The following is a 22,579-nucleotide window of genomic DNA, read 5'->3' on the forward strand; positions in this document are numbered from 1 at the left end:
TCTCTGATAACGAGCAAGCACGCAGTCGACATTACCCGAATTCACCTGCTCCGTTAATGGCCTATCAAGCAGCCACAAAAAAGGCTCTTTGCGTGCTTGGTCATGGCTTTGTGTATTGATTGGGACCTTTAAAGCGATTTTTCTTGTTTTAGTAACATTAATTAAAGCCAAGTTAATATTTCATTAGAAAAAGAATTCAGAAACTCGTGCTGGACAACATTAGAAATGAACTAACATTATTGCAAGGATTATTGCAAAGTTTAAACCACAGTACGTAAATACAGATCAGGACTTTTGACTGAGGCATAGATCGCTGCCAGGGCTTTTGAACTTTGCGGGTAAGTCTGTTAAAACGGCCAGAGACTTCGCACTGAGAAACAAACTATGAACTGGCGTTTGATGAGGTCCCAATGGAGACTTGGATTAGGCATTGTGCTCGAGGCTCTAGCGATAGTTCAGGTCTGCAGTGTCTGGAGCAGGGAGGGACTTTCTGGAATCGGGCGAAAAGCAGTTGTATAAATTCTTGCTCTGCGTTCTTTCCCATCAGTGAGTCTGTCTGCTACAGTATATATCTAAAGCCAAAAGCGCTATCTGAATCTAATGAATGGACACCCCATCATCGCTGTTGTTGTCGCTGAGCAGAAACAGCGTGGTGATGGTCCGCGCTGAGGCCTTGTCGCTCCAAGGTCCTGGGTTTGAATCCGGGCGGGGGGTCATTCGGGGTGGAGTCTGCATGTTCGCCACTTTCACCTGGGCGCTATACCTTCTTTATCGTTCAGGGAGTGACCGGTGTCTTTTAATTCTCTCGTCAACACCCTTTTAATATGAAACACATCTGTTTAACTGGCCCTCCCCGTGCGCGGCGCATCGAGAACGGGCGCACCACCACGTGCGTGTGCGAGGTGACAGCAGCGTCAGAGGACGTGCTCACCCTTCTCCCGCCGTCGGCTTGCCTTCCCGGCCCAACACGATAACAACAAATTAAGCAAGTTTTTTTTAAAAAGTGCATTTCCTGCCAGTCAGCCGGAATGTTCCAGCCCGCGGGTAAGAAACCGCAGTCGAAGAGCTCTGCTCTGCGCTCGGATCGGATCAGAGCTGCTGATCGCGGATCAAGGAGTTTGCTCACTTTTCACCGACCACCTTTGCAGTGTCCGGTGGCGGTGAAACTATTTCATTTAAGGGAAACATTTCCGCCCCTTTGTTTATTACCCCCTAAGACTATTACTAGTTTATAAAAAGTCCAAAAAATAAAAGCAATACACCATTGGGCGGAGCGATGGCTCTGTGGCTCAGGAGCTTTGCCTGATGTCGGAAGGTTGCCGGTTCAAATCCCGCGACCGACAGAGGAATCCTACTCCGTTGGGCCCCTGAGCAAGGCCCTGAACCCCCACTGCTCCAGGGGTGCTGTACAGTGGCTGACCCTGCGCTCTGACCCCCAGCTTCTCTCCCTGTCTGTGTGTCTCATGGAGCTGGAGTATGCAAAAAGATAATTCCTACTGCAAGAAATTATAAAGGGTTAATAAAGTGATGTTGTTATTATGCTCCATCTCTCCGCTTCCTAAGCGTTCCGACCAGTTCAGGGTCGCGGGGGAGACGTCTGCCTGGCGCAGGGCGGGGTACAGTACACCCCTTGTTAAAAATGTATCACGTCTTTTGCTTTTACTGTTTGAGACGTTTGAAAGACTCTTCCTCCACAAAAAAAGAAAAAGCGAGAGAATTTGGCATCATTCAGAGAAGGAGCGAGGCAGAGGTAAACAAAACACTGTCAACTTAAATGCGTTCCAATCAGTATCCCGGCGTTAATAGGAACGCCCTTGTGTTTATTTAATTTTCCTGCAAGTATTTGTGAATAAGGTAAAAGTTAGTTTTTTACTAACTAACGATGGCTATTATATCTTCCTGCGGGCTTATTTTAAGGGCTTCTCCCGGCTAGCTTATCAATCATAATAATTAATTGCCATTCCGACAGGCTTTTTTTTTTGTTGTTTTGGCCACAAAATTAGCAGAAGAGAAAGAAATTGAGGGTGTCGGCCGTTGTGATGGTATTTGCTGCTCGGCGCCTCAATACGAATTCGTCAAAGGTATCTCGTTCTTGACTCTTTTTGAAAAAAAAAAGCGGGACTCCTGACCCTTTCTTGCTATTTTTAATGTTTTAAATTAAAGAATTGTATTTCCTCGGTTCAGCATGCTGGTGTGCGGAATTAAAGCCCCGCTCAGGGCGGACTGGGCGAGCACGGTACTGCCGAACTGCGCCCCAGCGGCAACCGGCTGCTCGCCCGCAGTTTCTCTGCATTTGTTAAACCTTTAATATTACATACATACAGTACGTAAAATTAAATCACTATACTGCTGTGATTTATTTATTTCCATGTATTTATTAATCAGACTTTTTGGTCATTTTATTTGCACTGAATTGTATTTTTGAAGTTCTCTGAAAACTCGGTTTGCGCGCTGGACGGCCTCGCTCCGGCTTCGATCTTCGGGCTTTTAGCGGCGTCGGGAACTGAAAGGACATCCAGGGACGTCGTCTTCACATCCATATCTATTCCCTCCTTTTTACTGATTTTAACACCTGGGAGTGCGGAAAGCGGTTGCCATGACACCTGTCCATTTTCTGCTTCATCCAGCACAGCTTCATCGCTGGGGGGGGGGGGGAGCCGGAGCCGATCCCGGCAAGCAACGGGCGCAAGGCTCCGGCTCCAGTCCATCGCAGGACAGACCATGCAAAGACACAGACACGCAGGATAACGTGCAAAGTTCACCCAATGCCGGGGAGGGCCCGCTGCTGGTGTCACTGTCAGCCCAGCGCTCTCCTTGCCGAGACTCGGGAGGTGGGTGATGGGATTCTTCTAGCCAAAAGCTAAAGGGCAAACGCCAACGTGATTGCAAACCGACGAGCACTGGAGATGCCCAGTAATGCTGGTGTTAGGTCAATGTGGGGTTCGGTAACGTAGCGGGAGATTGGGGACCCCAGAGCCAGCCTGTGCCGACTCTTGGAGTATTGGCCATGCCCCTCTGTGCTCTCCTGTACCTGACTGTGGTCACTCTGCAGTCTAGAGCTCAGATTGTCTCAGTGTTCAAGTGTGGGGTTCTCAAATACTGCTAATGAGAAAATATTTCAATATATACTTATAATATATACAGTTAGGTTTATTCCCTGCTCAAAATAGAAGAAAGATAACACAACGTTTCGGCCGTGGAGCCTTCTTCAGGTGTGATGCAGCTACCCACCTGAATATATACAGTTATAATATATACAGTAAAGTGTGTTATAATACATAATTATTCTTATTCTTACTCTTCTTGAGCAAGCCTGATAGTTTTAAAGATGGTCATACAACAAGCTCAGATTCTGCTCCAGGCATTTGTCGAACAAGGAAACATTAGCATCGCACGAGAACCCCCTGCTTACCTCAGCAGACCCTGAAGAGCACATCAAGTGTCGCTTTTCCACCTGATCTTAAAAAGGGGCTCCTGTGTAAGAAATGCAGTGCGTCCCACAGCTGGTGTGAAGCCCCTCAGGTAAAACAATGTTTTCCGTCTTAGAACAAAAAATGTTGTTCTGTTCTTTCTTGTTTTTTTAGAATATCTTAGTTTACTGCTGTGCCTCGAAGTGAGACATTTTCATGAGGAAATATCTGAAATTGTCCCATGCATGTTAGGTGCTTTGTGATCTATGGATGTACAGTATTGTTTTATTATTATAATAATATATTATTACGTATCTATCGATATAGCAATTTGTCTGCTGCTGAGTAAAGGTGTTTGGCTGTCTTCATTACCTGTTATGATTTTGCCCAATTTTGCACTATTTAAAAAAACAGGTGAAGTCTGAGTGTGGTGAAGAGCTGCTGTAGAGGCACTGGCACACGCACGGCGAATGTGATTGGTCTACTCACGGTAGCTGTCTGCGCTCTCTCACCTTAAATGGTAAATGAAGAACAGAGAAGGGCTTTGAGAGTCCTATAAAGTGGACGTTGGGAAAGGCCGTTCATTTTCAACCTGCAGACTTCACGATCCTACAGCTCCCTGCTGCGCTCCATGCGGTTCCCAGAATCCTTTGTGGGTTGGCACCTCTCAGCTTTCCTGTGGCTATGGACTGTCTCAGGCAAGTGGTGCTATTTATTTCTCCAGCCTTCTCTTTTAAACCAAGTCAGATTGTTAGATAACATCGTCTCTAGATTAAATGATCCAAAATATTTCAGAGGATCTTTGTGTTTTTAACTTATAATATGACTACTGTTTTCTGAATGAATAACAGAAATGATTTGATACTTCACAGTCTCTGTAAACAATTAGATAACGAGCAATAGGCCGTTTTCAAAAGAAAGCATTTTTCTGTAATTTTGGTGATCAATAAACTGATTCAGGAATTCGCTGTTTGATATATTGTGTCTCAAAAGTATCTGGAGAGTTTGCTGTGATTTGGCCTGAAGGTTTTTTTTTTTTAATTCCACTGTTTAATTATACACTGTTTAATAATACAGGCAATTGTACATGCACAGTTATTAACTATATAATAATGTAGATACAGTGAAAAAAAATGTATTAAACTGAAATAACAGGAAAACTGTTATAAAATGCTCACGTAGAGAACTGAAAACTTTTATTCATTTTTGAGAAATGTATTGATATAGATTAGTCCAACATATTTCTTCAAAAACTCTTTTTTAGTCATACAGAACTTTCTTGAAATTCTTTTAAATGATTCTAAGGTGATAAAAAATGAGAATCTGTATTTCTCTACATCGCTTGTGTTGTTTTCATGAGTAAATTACTTTTTCTTTAAACAAATCATACATGTACTGCACATGTATTAACCTGTTTTAAGGCTATTTCCAAATGCAGAAGGGAGTAATTCAGAAAGGAAGGTAAATACTGTAGGTACATAATATATAAAAATATCACTATACCTACTCCCACATATCATTAAAGTTAAACAAATCGGGACTGTGTATTACAAACTATTTAATGTGCTAGAAATTACATGTACTGCTAAGATGGGAGAGTGTTCAGTTTAGAGAGGTATTGAAGACAGTGTGGCAATTCTTAACAAACAAAACTTGTAACAGGGAATAAATTAGTGAATATGATTAAAAATCTATTTAAAACTCATTTATGTATATAAACATGACTAGAAATATATTCTAATATATTATATATGATATTTAAATATATAAATATATTTAATGTTATTACAATTTTATCATTTAAGAAATAAATAAGGCAGACTTTTACAATGGAAAGGCTTGTTTACTTTTTAATATCTGGTCAAAAAATAGTATTTCCTCCCTGCGTCTCAATAATTTAATTTTTAAAGGAGCAGCACACAATGTTTTTTTATGATAAGTCATTGTATTACAGTACAGGGTATGGTGAAGAGTTGAATAAACTCTTGAGGTTAAAATGATAAATAAGAAAACCCACCCAATTCATATCAATACCAGGTCCTGATTGACCAACTAGCCATGCCAGTAAGTTATTAAAGTTAGCTTTTAGCTCACACACTTGTTTTCTTTGTTTCTTCAGCACAGCATGGTAACACAGTAATAACTGGGTGACTAAATATTTACCATTTTTATTAGGCTACACAGTAGAACGCACACAATGTTCACCACTAGTATTTAAAGATATTTACAAAACAGTGAACAAAATATAGTGTAAGGACCAGGGAATCTGGGTGTCATCTAATACCCACTCCGGACTAGATTACTAGATACCCACTCAGCAATTAAGAATCTGCCCGTATTTCCCTGTTCATAAAGACACATCACTATCAAGAGAAGAGAGTCCTCCTTCATGGAGGACACTGCTAATAGGAAATGAGTATTTCCACACATATAAAACAGTCCCTTACTTAAATCCTACAGTAGTTCTGGGCTCTGTAGTGCTCACATTACCTGTCTATGGAAGAGGAAACTCTCAGGGCGCTGACTGCTTCACCTCTCCCTGCGTGTCTTCAGAGTCTTCTCTTGTGATGCGCCAAGAGGACAGGCGAGCATTTCAGCGTAAAATAGTTTAGTCCTGCTTGAACATTTGTAGAACCTTTTGACCGTATCCGCTACTTCAGAGGTGATCAGAGGAAGAAGAAGATGTGATTCGGTTGTTTTTTCGAATAAAAACTCTCTTTTCTGTCAACAAATGTAGATGAATTAAAATTACGTTGTTGAAATAATATGTTTATTAACTTTTAGGTGTTTGGAGTGTCATGGGAGCACTTACACATAATATACATTAACATGTCTTAGCACCTTTAATTAATACAAAATTAATATATTAGTAATTGGTGTTTTACGTTATTCGAATTAACATACATCTCATATTGCTTTTTTACAAGCCAAAAAATAAAATACACCTTTTTTCTAATGTAGAACTCCATTGTCAGGAGGTAAATTCCATATTGAAAAGTTAAAAAAGTAGAAAACATGCTAGTTTTTCACAACACAGACAAAACATTCTTTGTTATTTCAGAATTTAACCTGGATTTTTTCTCTTCATCTCCCTTCTGGAACCAACGGACCTGCAGTATAGCGTTCGGAGACTTCAATTCTAATTGCTAATTAATTTTCCAGTTTTATTTAATGCTGGATCATAGGCATTACCATCCATTCAGAAACAGTAGGCCTGAATTAAATTCCCTGTAAAATCAAGTTCTGTATGACTAAAAACATTTTTATTCAAGTTATAGTTAAATAGACGAATAAGAATTATAGATATGGCTGTTTATTTAATAACTACATTAGCACTGCAGATTTACGTCCCCTTAGTGTAGATTTCTCTCTGTTGTTTTGAAAAAACAAGAAAATGAAAACAAGAGCAGCGAGCATGGCGATCTATTATTTAAATGAGAGAGGTGGTGTAAAAAGTTCATTTTTTGTGGTTGTTTTTATTCAGCTGTGGGAATATTTCATTTAACTCCAATCTTTTAAATGTTTTTTTTTATTTTAGAAAGCAAAGCTATATTTAAGCAGAAAGCAGGGTGGTGCAGGGCCCCTCAGCACTGCCCCTGTGTTTAATTCCTGACCTGTGTTGCTCTCTGGGTGGAGTTTGCATGTCCTCCCTGTGTTCGTGTGAGTTTCCCCCCATAGTCCAGACATACAGGGCTGTTAATCAGCTTCACACTGGCCACACTGGTGTGTGTGTGCCCTGCGACAGACTGACCTCCTGTCCAGGGTGTTCCCGCCCATTCCTTGTTGGGATCGGCTCTGCCTCCCCCACAGCCTGGAATCGGATGAAGGGGTTAGAATAGGGATGAGTTCAAGTTTGCTTGTGATCGGGTCATTTTCCCACAGGATTATAGGCTCGTGTAGTGTGGGCTCTCCATTGCATGCTGTATAAAAAAGGCTGCTGTTCTGAGCTGCAGCGTGCAAAAATCGCTGAAGCAGAGAAGAAGGTTTGGGTGATGCACACAAGCCTGAAATTATTTTAAAAATCACGCCACTGCCGAACTGTTTTAATTCATGAGCTGCAAAGGCTCTGCACACTTTTCTTTTCCAATAAGTATGCTGTTGCTTTTACGAGGCAAAGTCATACTTTTCACGTTTCATTTCACACCCACTACACAGATCACTGTCGCTGAAGCCTTTTTAAAAATGATTTCCCTAAACATTGTGTAACCATTGACATAAGCAACTGGTAACTTTAATAAATGACGTTGCAAAAGTAACTCGATGTTATACGATAATTGTGTCCACATACAATGGTCCAGAGGTGCGTTAAATTCTAATTTTCACAAACTAGGACAAACATCAACACGGAGATGTCATTTTAGTGTCGATACCCCCGGAGTCCAGGGAATGGTAACAGATTCGGAGTTTTCTTTTTCAAATAAATACAAATTCACATCACACTGTGATGTCCGCAGAGGGGATCTGCGCATATCAATGTGCAGTTCTACGAGGTTTGCTTTCTTCTTATAAAACATACTTCTTTTTATCTTTCTGTTAGTCCTACAGAGAGATCACGGTCTTCAGTTTTAAGTTATCTTCTTGCTGGTGGCCTGTGGTTTAGCGTACGCCTGAGTCTGCGGAGAGCGAGCGAGGGAGCTTAATCTCAGCATCGGAGTTCGTTTCCTGACGCGAAGCGAGAACCGGCCTCCTGCCTGATAACAGCGGGCCGCCTCGCTGGAGCCTGTGGCGAACCGCCTTTCTGTGCGAAAGGTGCTTGCACACTTCAGATATTTTCCACCAAGAGCCTGTGGGACCGCTGTTTGAAAACGAGGTCCAGCGTCTCCCCAAATATAGCGGTTTCAGTCAATATCTGCAAATATCTGCGTGTGGTGTTCAGTCACGCCGGACTGTTCTTGGAGCAGAACACGCGAAAAGTGTTGTTTGAAGTTAACGAAACGTTTTGAAATGGCGAATAGCCTGGTTATTCTTATGGTCTAACAAAGTAAATTTATCACAAATTAAAACAGAGGTTCGGCAAAAACCCTACCCCCCCCCCCCCCCAGTTAAAACTTTCTGTAAGAAAAAAGCAGATCAGGTTGCGTGTTAGGAGGTGAACTCGTTTTTTTTTCCCCTGCTTGCTTTCTTACCCGCTGCACTGTAAGGTGACCAAGCAGGTGAGCCGGAGAGACTTGGTAAGTATTTTTCTAGATAGTCGTTAATATTGTTTAGAAGTCCGAACCTGTGCAGCGCGGTCTCGCGTGAGCAGCACGCTGGCCCGGTGCCGCAGCTACACCAGAGCCCGTCGCTGGCCCGGGTTCTGCGCCGTCAGTTCGGCCCCAACAGCAGTGATCCTCTGCTCCCTCCCCCCTCCAGCAGAGGCGGAAAGGCTGCGCCTCCACGGCGGAGACAAGCCCTGCGTGGGCCGCCTGGAGGTCTTCCACCAAGGCGAGTGGGGGGTCGTCTGCAACGACAAGTGGTCGGAGGTGAACAGCGCCGTGGTCTGCCGGACCCTGGAGTGCGGGCAGCCTGTCCGTCAGTCCACCATCAAGAAATTCCCCCACCACACCAAGAGGGTCTGGATGAACGAAGTGAACTGCACAGGACGCGAGCGCCACCTGTGGGACTGCAGTTTCTCCGGGTGGGGCATGAGCCCCTGCGATGTTGAGAGCCATCATGTTAACGTCGAGTGCTCAGGTGAGGACCTCCCTCTTCCAGACAGGCCCAGGGCTTAGCCAATTGCTTTTGACTCTGCTGTCTGAGCAACAGGCAGTCTGCAGGACTTCACACGAATTTGAATTTTACACTTTAAACGATATATCCTAACGTAAGAAGATTGCAGGGGGATCCGATTTCGTTTTTTGAAGTATTCTAGTTTACTTCTGCAGCAACAACAGCGAAACACCTGTGCAGGCTGCGCGGAAGAGCACTAAAAACAGACAGCGGGTGATGCTTCTTTACACAAAGGGTGGCGGGAGCGAGGAACGAGCTGCCCAGCCATGTTGTTGAGGCCGATACCCTGTTTTTTTTTTTCCAGGAAGCAGCTGGATGAGATTCTTGAGCCAGTTAGCTTCTAACATTAAAAACAAAACAAAGTAGATGAGCTGATGGATTTGTACTCTTGGCTGTCTTAAGAATTTTCTGAAGTTTTAGAAGACTGTGTCTTTTCCCAGCATGATTATTCACTATTCTGAGCAACACAGGTCTTAATAACACGAGCCGACATTTGACAATTTGACCAAGATGTAGGTACTGTTGATGGTCATTACTCATTCCTCCTCATTCCTCCCCAAACATTGTCCACTAAAGCATTTTGTAATGTTTTTAACACTTTATTTGCACACTTTTCAGGGTTTAGGGATCTAGCTCCCTGTGTTTTGCTTGATGAAGTTAGTGGTGAGGTGTGTCTGTGGTTAGAACATGAGGAGGGTGCTGGCTGGCTCCAGGTGCAGGTGGGGCACAGTGTTTTCTGCTGTTGGCTGCAAGAACAACAGGGCTCTGCAGGTACTGTCTAACAGGGAGCTTGTGGATTCACAGCTAGGGTGGAGCAGTGCTGCTGTACCCTCCTCTCTGATTGTGCCAGTAACACACCCAGCTGTGTAAATGGGTACAGCGGATAATTATTTTGGATAAAAGCACAGTTAGATGAGTAATGACAGAAGGGATATCCAGCCACTCAGTACTATGAAATGTGACAATAACTATTACATATTTTGTGACCTGTATGGGTTTTTTGCAGACTTTCAGTTGTAAAATGTTCAATGTTCAAACGTCTCATTTTTGAAGTGATGAATAGGAAGGCACCCTTTTTGCTTTATTGTATATCTTAATTTATTATTTTACTATGCATAATCTGAAGTGGCCCAATCACTCTTCTGGTCTGAAAATTACATTTTGGGTTCTTTATACAACACCTCTTAAATATTGACTGACACAATGCTTTTATGTGACCAGTGATGTTACATACTGTCCCAGCAGGTTAATGGGAATTGATATTAAATAATATCTCTGACAGCTTACTATTAACTTACAGTTAGTTTCTCAGAGCTGGACTGCTTGAAGACTGAGCTCTTTTGTAGCTGCATCATCATTGTGCAGAAACAAGCACAGTTCAGTGATCTGTGCAAGATCTGGAAGAAGTTTATCTCTAATGAGTAGGCCTCCCAGAGATCAGAATTACCGAGTGATCTTCTCCCTATCTGATTTGCTTACCATCATTCACAAACATCCTTTTGTACTTTAAAACACCTCTTTTCACCCAACATGGCATTGAAGAAGCGCATATTTTATTATCAAGGTATTTAGAGTTCACCTCTGATCCTGCCTACAGACTGCCATATACGAGACAACAGTATGCTTATCCAGCCTACCTTTTTTGTGAAAACAACAGGTGTCCGTACAACATGTCCTTCACACAAGAAAACCTTGCACACCTGGCAAATCTCACACAGAGAAATCCCATAGAGAAAATCCCAGACCATCCTGTTCTTCTTCATCCTCCTCCTCCTGCTCATGAGAATGGCGTTCCTTGTCCCTCGCAGAGCGGGTCGTGCTGAGTCTGGCTCACGGAGGGGATCGCTGTGCCGGCACCGTGCAGCTGGAACACGGGGGCAGGAAAGCCAGTGTGTGTGAAGACTCCTGGGGTGAGCACCGGCGCCTCCACAGTGGGCCAACACGACACCCTGGCCCTCTTCGTCACTCATCACTCGTCATCACACGTCGGACACTCCGATCAGCAGATCGAGCCAAGGAAAGGGACTCATGTCCCGTAATCGCAGACGGAGTGAACTTGTCCAGATCTGAGGCACCTCCTCTGCTTGTAAGATGGATAAGCACACGGGGTTGTGCAAGATTCTGCTAAGGCAACGTCGCACTGTTATTTTAGTGACCACAAATAAACACTGCACTTTTTCCAGCCGCATCATGCACTGTACACTGTACCTCTCCCTCAGACAGCAGGAGCCATCGAGTGTCTTTCTCTGACTTGCAATGTGTAGGTCATCGTGTTCATTTCTAAATACCGTCATGTCCTTGAGGGCGCAGGTGCGAAGGAAGCAGACGTGGTGTGTAGGGAGCTGCGCTGCGGGAAGCAGATTGCCTTCTACAAGGGCGAGATGTTCCCCAGCGACGGCGTGGAGCTCCTCTCCCTGAACTGCATGGGCGAGGAGCAGTACTTCTGGCAGTGTGCCCACAACGTCACGGGCAAGCCCTGCACCTCCCCAGCGGCCACCAGCGTCGTCTGCTCAGGTGGGAGCTGTTCTCCCTGTCTTTCCGGTGGAGGGGAAGTCTAGAAATTTCAGCCAGAGCAATTGCAAACCTTTTCCTTATCAGAGTATCCTTTCAGCGCTTCAGTAGCTGGGTAAGGTCCTGATGAATGCAATAGAGAGACAAGACCTTGAGAGGTTATTTGGTGTAGGTATCGTAGCTGAGAGATCGGCAGCCTGACCAGAACCTCCCTCACTCTCCCGAGGAATGAGCCAGGGAGCTGCTGCAGGGGTGCAGGTGAGATGTTGGGAGGGTGCCAGGGAGATGCGCCGAGGGAAAACCTGAGGGTGAGATAAATGAATGTAGGGAAGCAGAAGAGTAAGAGAGATTAGGATCTAACCTTCCTCCCAGACTTCAGTTAGGAACTCCATGAGTGGAGAAAAGAAAACTGACGACTTTAAATCGTTTCTGAAAAGTTGACAGAGGAAGCAATGTTGAGCCTTGTTCAGATGTGTCATTAAGATTATCATACTATTACGAACACACCTGAAGGAGGCTCAACAGCCCAAATGTGCTTCTTCTTTGTACTTCTCAGCATGGGGTTAACTTTACTTGTCCCTTTGAAGTCAACGCACACACTGACACACCTCCCCACTCAAACACCTTCAGATCCTTATTCTTACAACCTTTGTTTTATGCTCATTATATTTGAGGGTCAATAAACCAGTTGGGCCAATCCGACTAGCTCGCAGGAGGAATTCTATTCGTGTTCGTGTCACTGAGTGCCAAGATCGTTTTGAATGAGAGGGTTGCCTACAGTGGTACAGTGCTCACACCAGAAACGAATAGGTTGTGTTGTGGCTCAGTACACAAACACTACAAACTGGGGAGAAGACAATCTCAGGTGGTGCAGGACTGCTGGAAATGCAACACTCTTTCCCAGCTGGGCAGCTGCCATTCTGAGGCTAGCTCCTGAAGGAGTCAATCAATGTCATTCAACAGCTCTCTGAAACCTCCCGTCCATGACCAGCGGTCAGCATTGACTCCTGCCTCCCTCTCTGTAGGTAGCTAAATCTGTCGATTTCAGTTAAAGAATCGCAGATTCTTGACTTCTTTCTGGGTGACGGTCAGCTCTGACTAAGAGCTCTGATTAAGATTTTTTTAACGAGCATATGTCTTTCTTTGCGGCTCTAAAGTTCAGTGTTCTTGCGGTTGTGGTGCAGGTCATGTTCCACTGCGTGTGGTTAATGGTACTGATGCTTGCCATGGAAGTCTGGAGGTCAGGGGTGGTATGAACCTGAGCAACCCGGCCAAGATCTGTGAAAAAATGCACTGTGGGAGTAACGGCATGTTTGTGACCACCGGCAGCTCGAAGAAAGTTGTCCTCAATTGCTCAGGTACGGCAGTTCAGTTTCTATTTCCTTATCTGATGCGTTCACATAGGGGTGTGCTGAACAGGCTGAACTTAGGCTTAACTCTTCATCTGTGTGCAGTTTCTTGCTGCCTCAAAGTCCACCTCCCAGCCTGAGACATTTAGACTGTAGGGGTGAAGTAGTGCCGTCTCAGATGAATGGTGATTATTCCTCGGTATCCTGCAACACTGACCTTGCTCTGCATTTTAGAATTGTTTTGTGGAAAACCAGCGTAATCTTCTAACTGGAGAGAGTGGAATGAGAAAATACTGTAGGAAGAGGTTATTTTTGAAGACTGGAACATGCCAGTGTGCAGATAATCAACATCAGTGCTCTTGCATATTTACATAGGGGCTGAGCCCGGATGAATAGAAATAGAAATAATTAAAGTGATTTATTCTTGCAGACACAGTGAAGATATTGCTAGGTCACAGCAACGATTGCTATGGGCCAGTGCGTGTTGCCAGAGCCGGCCAGGAGGGGGCAGTGTGTGCCAACGAATGGGACGAGGAAGATGGGAAGGTGGTGTGCAGGGAGCTGGGCTGCGGTGAGCTGGTCTCGGTCTCCCCGGGCAGCAGGAACACAGCTGGCTGGGTGGACAGAGTGCAGTGCAAGGGCAACGAGTCCTCTCTGTGGCACTGCCTGGCCAAACACCACAAGCTCCATCGCTGCAGCGAAGCCCGAGTGGTTTGTGCCGGTGGGTATTACTTCACCGTGAGCCCACACACTCAGAGCACATCCTGACAAACCAGAGGCTTGCAGACCTACAAAAGGAGGCTGTTCAGCCCATCCAGTTTGGCCAAAACGCTGGACCAGATCAATGTTAATCAATTGATCCCAGAATCTCATCCAGCTGTTTCTTGAAAGGAGCCAGGGAATCCACTTCGGCAACATGGCTGGGCAGCTTGTTCCACACTCCCACCACCCTTTGTGCAAAGACGTGTCACCTGCTGTCTGCTTTCAGTGCGTTTCCATACAGCTTCCACTCGTGTCCTGTGGTTGGTGTTTCACTCTTGTTGCTGCAGAAGTGAACTAGAATACTTCAAAAAACTAAAGGAGACCCCCCCCTGTAATTTTCTTATGTTAGGATATATAGTGTACAGTGTAGAATTCAAATCAGAAGCTGTTACATTGAAACTGGTCAGTCTACTAGGAAGACTTCATTTGAGAATACTGTGTGCGAGTTCGGTCGCTACAAGATACTGCTTCTCTGGAAGTTGTCCAGGGAAGAGCACCCAGATACACCCCCAGGAAAGAACTGCCGACACCGGCAGCTTGAAGGACCTGAAGCTTTTAATGAGCCATTCGCAGTTTCACTGTACCGGCCGTGTGTACTTAGACATGCATGGCTTGAACAGGGAAGACCCTGGGAGGGACTGATTCAGGTATTCAGGATCCTAAAAGGTGCATTTAGAACTGAGAACAGGAGGCTCTCTCTTACACAGAGGGTTGTGGGAGTGTGGAGCAAGCTGTTCAGTCGTGCAGATGAAGCCCATACCCTGGCTTCTCTCAAGCATCATTATGATTAAGAAATTGCTGGATGAGGTATGGGTGGGATACATTTGCCATGATCCTCCAGATGTGTGAGACCGGCTGAAGACGTCCTCTTATTTGTAACCTTTCTTTATCCTCTCGTACTCTTAAACGTAGTCTTGAACTTTATCGGGTCACCTTGGGCCCCTTCTCCTTTGAAAACATGTAGCTTTTGATTGTCCCCTTGACTTACATAAAAGCATTGAAAGATGTGACGGGTTCTTCCCACAAGATGGCGCTATGACCCTGTAATCAAATGTACAATCGTGCATGGAACTGCTCGGCGCAGCTACAGTAGGATTTTATTTATGCATCCCACTATATCATAAATATGTTTGGAGTTATGGAGAAATCTATGGAGTTGCTAGAACCATCATTATAAGCGGATGATCCCATGTGTCTTCCGTTGTGGAGAAGCAAGCAACGCATTTTAACTCACTGCTCACGAACTCGTCCTGCGAGACGGCCTGTTTGCCCCCTCTCAAAATTCCTGCTAAGACTCGCGACCAGACAAATGCTTTGGAAAATGCCTTTGTTTTCAAACTCTCACATTCCTCCAGACTGAAGATGCGTGTTCTGGGTTTACAGTCGCGTGTGGGTTATTTCCGCAGACAGCGTGAAGGTGCGGCTGGCCGACGGGACGGGGCGCTGCGCCGGCCGGGTGGAGATCTCATACGACGGCCAGTGGATGGGCGCGGCCGCAGAGGGCTGGACGTCCCAGAACTCGGACAGGGTGTGCGGGGATCTGAGCTGCGGCGCGGGCTACTCGTCCAACACGAACATCTTCAGCAGAGGGGGGGTGTCCGTCTTTCCAAAGACACTGAGCTGCCCGAATAATCACAAGACCTTGGTCCAGTGCATAACAAAGACGCAGAGAACAAAAGGGGATATCATTAACGTCATCTGCACAGGCACGTCACCCCTGTTGAGTTCGTTCACGGTATTTGACTCTGAGCCAACAATTCACCTCTCGGCCGAAACCAGTAGTTCATCTTTCTCCATTCCAGAACAAAATGCACCTGTTAAGGTTACATATAACAATACGAATTGATCGCGTTCAGTTGGAACACGGATTGCCAAACTTTTTGAGCTGTTTCTTTAAAATCTTAATGTGGAAGTTGCAACAAAAAAGATGTTGTAATGCGGACGATCTATACTGTATTGTAATACAGGCATATTACTATACTATAGTACAGAGATATTACAACATAGTAAAACTATATCATGATACAGACACTAGACTGTGTTATAGTACAGACATATCATTATACTGTATTATAATACAAAAATATTACTATACTACAATATAGAAAAAAACGATATTATAACACAGACATTACCATACTGTATTATAATACAGAAATACTACTCTATTACAGCAGTATTTAATATGAGCCGAATGGCCTCTTCTCCTTTGTACCTGTTCGTATGTTCATACTCCCTGCTGCTTTACTGGACTGAGTACTTCTTCCAGCACCGGGGAAATTGGCTGTTAAAAAGGAGAGCAGCGTCCAGCTCAGCCTTCTTTCTCCTGAACAGATCACAGAAGCGTGCAGCTGGAGGGGGGTCGCAGGCCCTGCTCGGGGCTTGTGGCCGTCCGTGGCCCTAACGAGACCTGGTGGCTCAGCGGGGAATTCTGGGAAGAGGCAGCTGCCGCTGTGGTGTGCAGGCAGCTGCATTGTGGGAAGCCCACTGCTTTTGAACAGAGGCCCAACAGCAGCAGGAGCCTCTGGACAAAGAGGTACAACTGCTCCTCCAACGAGACGACGCTGTTCGACTGCCCCTCGACCCCCGTGACCACAAACACAGGCTTCGCCGCCTTCCTCAGCTGCTCAGGTAGAGTCTCCTTCACACGCCTGCTCCCAGCCATGGCTGAGCTCTTTCTGGATTAAACAGTGGGGTTTGAGCCACTGCTAATGGGTACCTTGGTTGTAATCAAGAACGACTGAGTTATCAACGTAACGTGAAACATTGCTGGAAAGCAACCAACACTAACTGGAGTCCTTACTATTATTATTTTAGGAAAACGTAATTGTTTTTTTCCATGCTGAAGAGAGAAAAAAGAGAAAATGTTTTGGCTGTGGAGCCTTCTTCATTCTTCTTGTGTTTTCTCTCTTCTCTTTTCAGCAAGAAATAAACCTGTTACTTCTTCCTTTGCAGCCTACTGTATGTATGCTGACGCAGCTCCCCACCTGAACTATTATTATTTTATACCTGCATGCCATTAAATATATTTTGAGCCAATGGCAAGTTTTAACAAGAATGCGAAATGTCACGACTCAGCAGGGTGGAGTGCAGACTGGGGCTCTGGACTAGAGAAGTGTGGGCTCAAACCTAGGCTGGATTAGAACCCAGAACTCTGTGGGCACTTCGCCTAGTTTGCTCCCAGTCAATGTCTTGCCTTACAAATGGCTCTCCGGGTCCTCACTTAAAATAAATCTGGATATAATTTATGTAAAAAAAAGTTTTCAAGATTTGTTTTTTAAGTAGACATCTTCACTGCGAGTGTATAAAACTTTGAACATTTCAGTTGTGGTGCCTGTATTTTCCAGGACCGGTGTCTGTCTTAGTTCATACTTTAACCCCTTAGTGTTGCAGACGTGACCTGCAAGCGGTGGCGATGCGTCCGCCTCGCATCCTGGCGCTAGGATTCCGGCTGTTGTCCCGTTTTCTGGACCAGAGTCCGAGAAGGCAGCGGGTCACGCAGGGTGTCGCCTTGCAGGTCCGATAACCGTGAGGCTGGGGGAGCTGTGCTCGGGCGCCGTGACGGTGTGTCTGAGCGGGACCTGCGGCGTCGTCGGCCGAGAGGTCTGGAAGAGCGAGCAGGCGGAGCTGGTCTGCCGGGAGCTGAACTGCGGGAAGGCGATGGATCCGGTCAATCCCCCCTCACGGCAGGACCAGGTTCTGGTGAAGAGCGTCCACTGCACCGGCCAGGAGACGGTTCTGGGCCAGTGCAGCTTCGTGCTGAACACTGACACCCAGTACAGAACCGAGCCCGCCTTCGTGGTCTGCGCAAGTAACTGCCACACCTTCGCCGCTCCGCTGCGCGATTCTGCTTTTTTTCTTTCCTCCTCAGCAGCTTGAAAGTGTTTGTCATGGCTCGCACTTGCAGGGAAAAAAAAAAAAAACTTGGGCAGCCTAAACGTCACAGCTAGACTGGAACTCCCTGAACTTGGAGTCACTCCAGATACTCTGCATATCTCACTCCTCTATCACAGTCATTAGGACCTGACCCAACTACTGAAACTGATCTCGGTAAATTAGTGTATAGAGCTCTTACCCTCTCAGCTAGACTGGCACTCCCTCAGCTAGGTGCTTCATGCCAGATGGGATCTCAACCTTTACTGCCGCCTGCACCCCAGTGGATCTTAAAAGATGCGCCCCCGATCAAAAATCGCTGTACTTATTTTAGCGATTGTGTTTTTGATGATTTACCTTTTAAAAAAATGTGTCTCACACCCCTAGTTGGTGTGCGCGCCCTAGATTCAAAAGCTCCGATGGAGTTTATCACATTCGTTAGGATCTAACCTCAGGGAAGTCCATGATCAATTATTCTTCAAGCACAAATCACTCACCCCCTTCATTCCAGGAAGTGAATGTGTAACTGCCTTGTGAAATAAACTACAAATCCAATTATTACTTAACGAAGTCTTCATTCCTCTCGGACGTCTAAGTATAAGTGAGGGCTAGCGACGATCTGCCCGCTCCCGAGCCGAGCTTTTTAATCAGGCCGTTGTGTTGGTGTTAAAGCACCACGGCAGAAATCCTGCCCCCCTGGACACCCCGATTTAGAGCGCGGCGCCCCTGTGCTTTACTGAGAGGCTGCGCTGCGTCACTCGCCTTCCTGGAACCTCCGTGCCTTCTCGTGATCTTCGGCAGGGCCGCCTGCTGTCACCGCGTGTCCGCGGCGTATTTCTCTTAACGCTCGCCTCCGTTAGCAGCGCCCACGGGCGATAACGAGGACGCGCGTTCTGTGTTCCCCGTGTCATTCCCAGACAGCGTGAAGGCGCGCCTGCTGGACGCCAGGGACCAGTGCTCGGGCCAGGTGCAGGTGTACCACTCCGGGGACTGGCGGCCGGTGTGCTCCGCTACTCTGAATAACAAGGAGCTGAGTACCATCTGCAAGGAGCTGGGCTGCGGCAAGCCCGACGTGAACGGGACCGTCGCCACCTACCTGCCGGTCCACGGTAAAGGGATGAAGAGCGTCAAGTGCAAAGAGTCCGCCGACCGCCTGTCCAACTGCACCTTCGGCCCGGAACTCCAATCGTGTAATCTGGCGGGCCTCCGGTGCTCCGGTGAGACGGGGTCTCTTCCCCCCCCCCCCCCCTGATATTAATACTGGAAAGTGTCGTTAAGAACCTAAGAAAGTTTGCAAACGAGAGGAGCCATTCCGCCAACGGGCCCGCTTGCCCGGGCGTAGTCAGATCTCGTCCAGCTGTTTCGTGAAGGAAGCGCGGTGTGTCCTGACTGAGACCCACCCCTCGCCACCCCAGCTGGACGGTTAGATAGGGCTTAGACGGGCCGAGTGACCTCCTCCCGTTCGGGAACTTTCTACGGGATGTGCCGGCGTGTCGTCTTCCCTTCCCCGCCTTTGAAAACCGCGCTGCCGCTCTCCTCCCTTCTCCGGTGAGTTCCCCGTGTTGCCTTGTTTCCCGAGAGGCTGGAGAAGGATGCTGTTCACCGGGAGCCGCGCCTGCTCGGGGGAGCTGTTCGTCCTGGACGCCGCGGGTCTGCACCCCGTCAGCCGCCGGCACTTCTCCAAGTCGGCGGCCGGGGCGCTGTGCCAGCAGCTGGGCTGCGGGGCCTTCCGGAACCTCTCGGACAGCCCCAGCGACCTGAGGCAGTGGTGGAACAGCAGCTACAACTGCAACAAGACCGCGGGCAGCGCCAGCGTGTGGGAGTGCGAGGCGAGGGCGAGTGAAGACGCCGGGAACCTTCAAGCCTTCGTCGAGTGTTCAGGTAGCTGCCGGCCCGCTGCTGCGCCCCCTGCAGCGGTTGCCCACTCGTACATACTGCGCACACGCACGCATGCACGACACTGAGAAAACGCTGCGACTCGGCAGTCACAGTATTTCTGTTTAAGAAGCCACGGGCTTTCTGTTCAGCCTAAGTGCTCGGTAACATTTTAGTTAGCACTTCATGTGTTAAAATGACGACAATACCTCATGCCGTATGTGAATATACATTTATATTTTGTTGGGGTGTTTTTTCTGGCAAAGTATTGGATTTGCATAAAAATGTGCATTTCAGGCCAGGAGTGCTGCCTTGCCCTAACTGGTCTAGGAGGTGGCTTAACTGGACGGGTTATTCAGGGGAAACTCTGCCCTGAGACTCCAGCTCTGGACCTCTGTCCCTTTTGCTGAACAGTTCCTCAGCCATGGTTAGGCATCCCCTCGCTGCACCATTTCATCAGATATTAAAAGCTGAACCTTGTTGTTGGCTCCGCTCGTTACTTCTTTAAAATGAAACTGATGCTCCGGAAGGGATTTCAATACCACCAGCATGAGCAGCCCCTGAATGCTGTTACAGAAAGGCATAGCCCCACTTTGTCCTTCGGGGCAAACACTGTGGCGCATCTGATAGACCACAGCGGATGCTGAAGATGATAAGGCGTTACAATATTTCCCGTTTTGGAACTCAGAACAGCCGTAACACATCCTTACACGAAGAGTTGCGGGGGCGTGGAACAGGCTCACCGGCCATGCTGCGGGGGCCGCCGCCCTGGCTAGGCCTGAATAAGCCCGGGACCTGGGCTCAGTTAGCAACTTATTGCCCAGCGGGCGGAGGGGCCGGATGCCCTCCTCTGCCTTGCAGGAGGACACAGGAAGCCTGATGCGTGACGTTGCTCAGCGGCGGCTCTGGCCTTGCAGGTGGCGTCACGGCGCAGCTGGCCCAGCGGCACAGCCGGTGCTCGGGGGAGGCGAGGATCGGCGCGGACAGCCAGGTGTGCGGCCGCCTGTGGGGGGCCGCGGAGGCCGCGACCCTCTGCAAGGAGCTCCAGTGCAGCGCCGCCGTCCCCGAGGAAGCCCCCGAGCGCCCCCAGCTCCGCGCCCCGGCCTACAGTGTGAGCTGCAGCGGGAAGGAGTCGGCGCTGTGGCAGTGCAAGACGGGGCGGGTGCAGGCGTGTGCCGGGGGCGCCGTGACCGTGGCCTGCGCGGGTGAGGGCCTGCCGGCGCAGGGCGTGGTGGAGGCCGGAACAGTCTCAGTGTCCCCGAGCGGTATATCCTCGGGGACACTACTAGGGCAGATGGCAAAGAAACAGGGCTGGAAATAATTAGAGACACAGGGCACTGGGTAGGTGTGTAACGCAGATGACTGTATATCAGTCAACACTGGCAGATCTAATTTCAAGAGAGAATATGGAGAAACAAATGAGCACTGTGTTCAGAACAGTACTACTGAGCCCCTGGGTTTGTAACGAATGTGCTGGTTCTTACGGCCAGGGGCAGCTGCTGGAGGACTGAGGAGGAATGCTGTTCTGGCGGCACTTCCCACAGTCCCTCAGTCCGCCCACGTGGACTGCTTGTCTTGGCACTGTCCGAAGAGTCCAGGTGGACTGTGATCTGGCGACAGGAGCAGCTATGATCTATGGTGCTGTATAACAGCAGTCCAGGAGGAACTGCTCATTCCATTGTTATTAAATTTCCCAAACTACCGGGCTGTACACTTGTAGTCGTAGTTATTGTAGATTGATTAGAAAGCAGTCACTCTTCTGGTGTCACAACTCTGTCAGCATAACCCTGCCCCCGGGCACATTTCCTCTTTGGAAAAAAGATCTCATTCTGTCATTAGTATATTGTTTCAAACATCCACTTTGTTTCCACAATTATTTCCAGTACTCTAGGCTAAACATTTCCTCCAGCCACAGAAATTTGGTCCCAGGAAAAGGGAAACCAAACAAGGTGTGAATGATATTGTGACGTATGGTTGTACTGTCAGTGTCTGCTCCAGCAGTGGCCTCTGGCCTGTTGTGCTTTGAGCTTCTTGCGTTGCCCTTGTATGTGGCGTCTGTGCAATGAACGTGTTTCACACTGGAAAGGGTGCAGCCTGTAGGCAAGCAGAAAGGCTCTTTCCAGAGCGGACCTGGAGCTGTCAAAGGAAAGAGTAGATCACAGGCTCCTCACACAGTTACAGGCTCCCCGTAGTTGGACAGACAGGTTATTGTCCACAACTGTGCAAATTTGTGTATAAAACATAAAAAGCACTGAAGTCACATAAACTCACATCCAGGCGCAGAAGATCATAACAACAGTGCTTGACAAGCAGAGTATCTCTTCCTGCCCATAGCTGAGTGCCAGGCCCTGTCTGTCGGTATTCTTCATGTCCTGGCGTTGCGGCCGATTGCACAGGCTGGATTTCGAACGGCGTGTGAAAACGTGCGCCCAGGCCACGGGGGGAAATGCTCCGCTCTTTGTCCTCTCGTTTTCCAGACAGCGTTGAGGTGAAGTTCTCCGGCACGTGTGGGGGGAAGGTTCTGGTCCGCTACAGGAATGAGTGGGAAGGGGTGTGCCCGCTGGACTGGAGCTCCAAAGAGGCCCAGATGCTGTGCCGGCACCTGGACTGCGGGTCACCTCAAAATCTCAGACAGACGGAAGTGCAGGACACCTCCGTGCAGAACTCCTCCCTGGACTGCCTCCCTGGTGCCTCGCTGATTAAACACTGCGTCCGTGGTAGGAAGTGCCAAGCGGCGGGCAGTGGCGTGGTGTACTGTCAAGGTACGACTCGGTCCGATCTTCTGGCCGGCCGGCCTGGTGAAGGGCGTTTCATCCCGTGAAAAACAGATTGCTCCGACTGAAATGTCAGGAAGTCTTCAACGATGACACAGGCAGCTCAGATGAGTCTTTACGGGACGCGTGCCATTATTAATGATCATTCAGTAAGAGAACGGAGGAAAGACGTGCTTCTTTGCCTTTTCTGATTTCAGGCTATGTTCCTGAGCAATCCAGGAAGAGTCCCGTGTCTCTGATTGTGGGATTGCTCCTGGGGTTAGGTATCCTCATAGCCGCAGGGATCCTGATAGCCTGGTTCTGGAAGAACAGGAGG

The 22,579-nt window shown here is 47.5% G+C and overlaps 1 protein-coding gene across 1 annotated transcript; it reads left to right on the forward strand.

The window, feature by feature from the left end:
* Window positions 1-824: 824 nt before the first annotated feature.
* On the forward strand, window positions 825-22,310 carry LOC148838950 (scavenger receptor cysteine-rich type 1 protein M130-like). The gene is made up of 14 exons (XM_088929054.1): window positions 825-943; window positions 8,656-9,083; window positions 10,928-11,029; window positions 11,430-11,633; window positions 12,815-12,988; window positions 13,410-13,704; window positions 15,152-15,447; window positions 16,076-16,372; window positions 17,217-17,552; window positions 18,475-18,831; window positions 19,196-19,495; window positions 20,407-20,754; window positions 20,980-21,087; window positions 21,967-22,310. The coding sequence occupies exons 1-14, from the start codon at window positions 825-827 to the stop codon at window positions 22,308-22,310; spliced, it is 3,708 nt and encodes a 1,235-aa protein (XP_088785180.1).
* Window positions 22,311-22,579: the final 269 nt, after the last annotated feature.

Source organism: Atractosteus spatula, chromosome 2 (assembly GCF_055471065.1).
Source record: "Atractosteus spatula isolate fAtrSpa1 chromosome 2, fAtrSpa1.hap1, whole genome shotgun sequence".
In the NCBI taxonomy this organism is placed as follows: Eukaryota; Metazoa; Chordata; class Actinopteri; order Semionotiformes; family Lepisosteidae; genus Atractosteus; species Atractosteus spatula.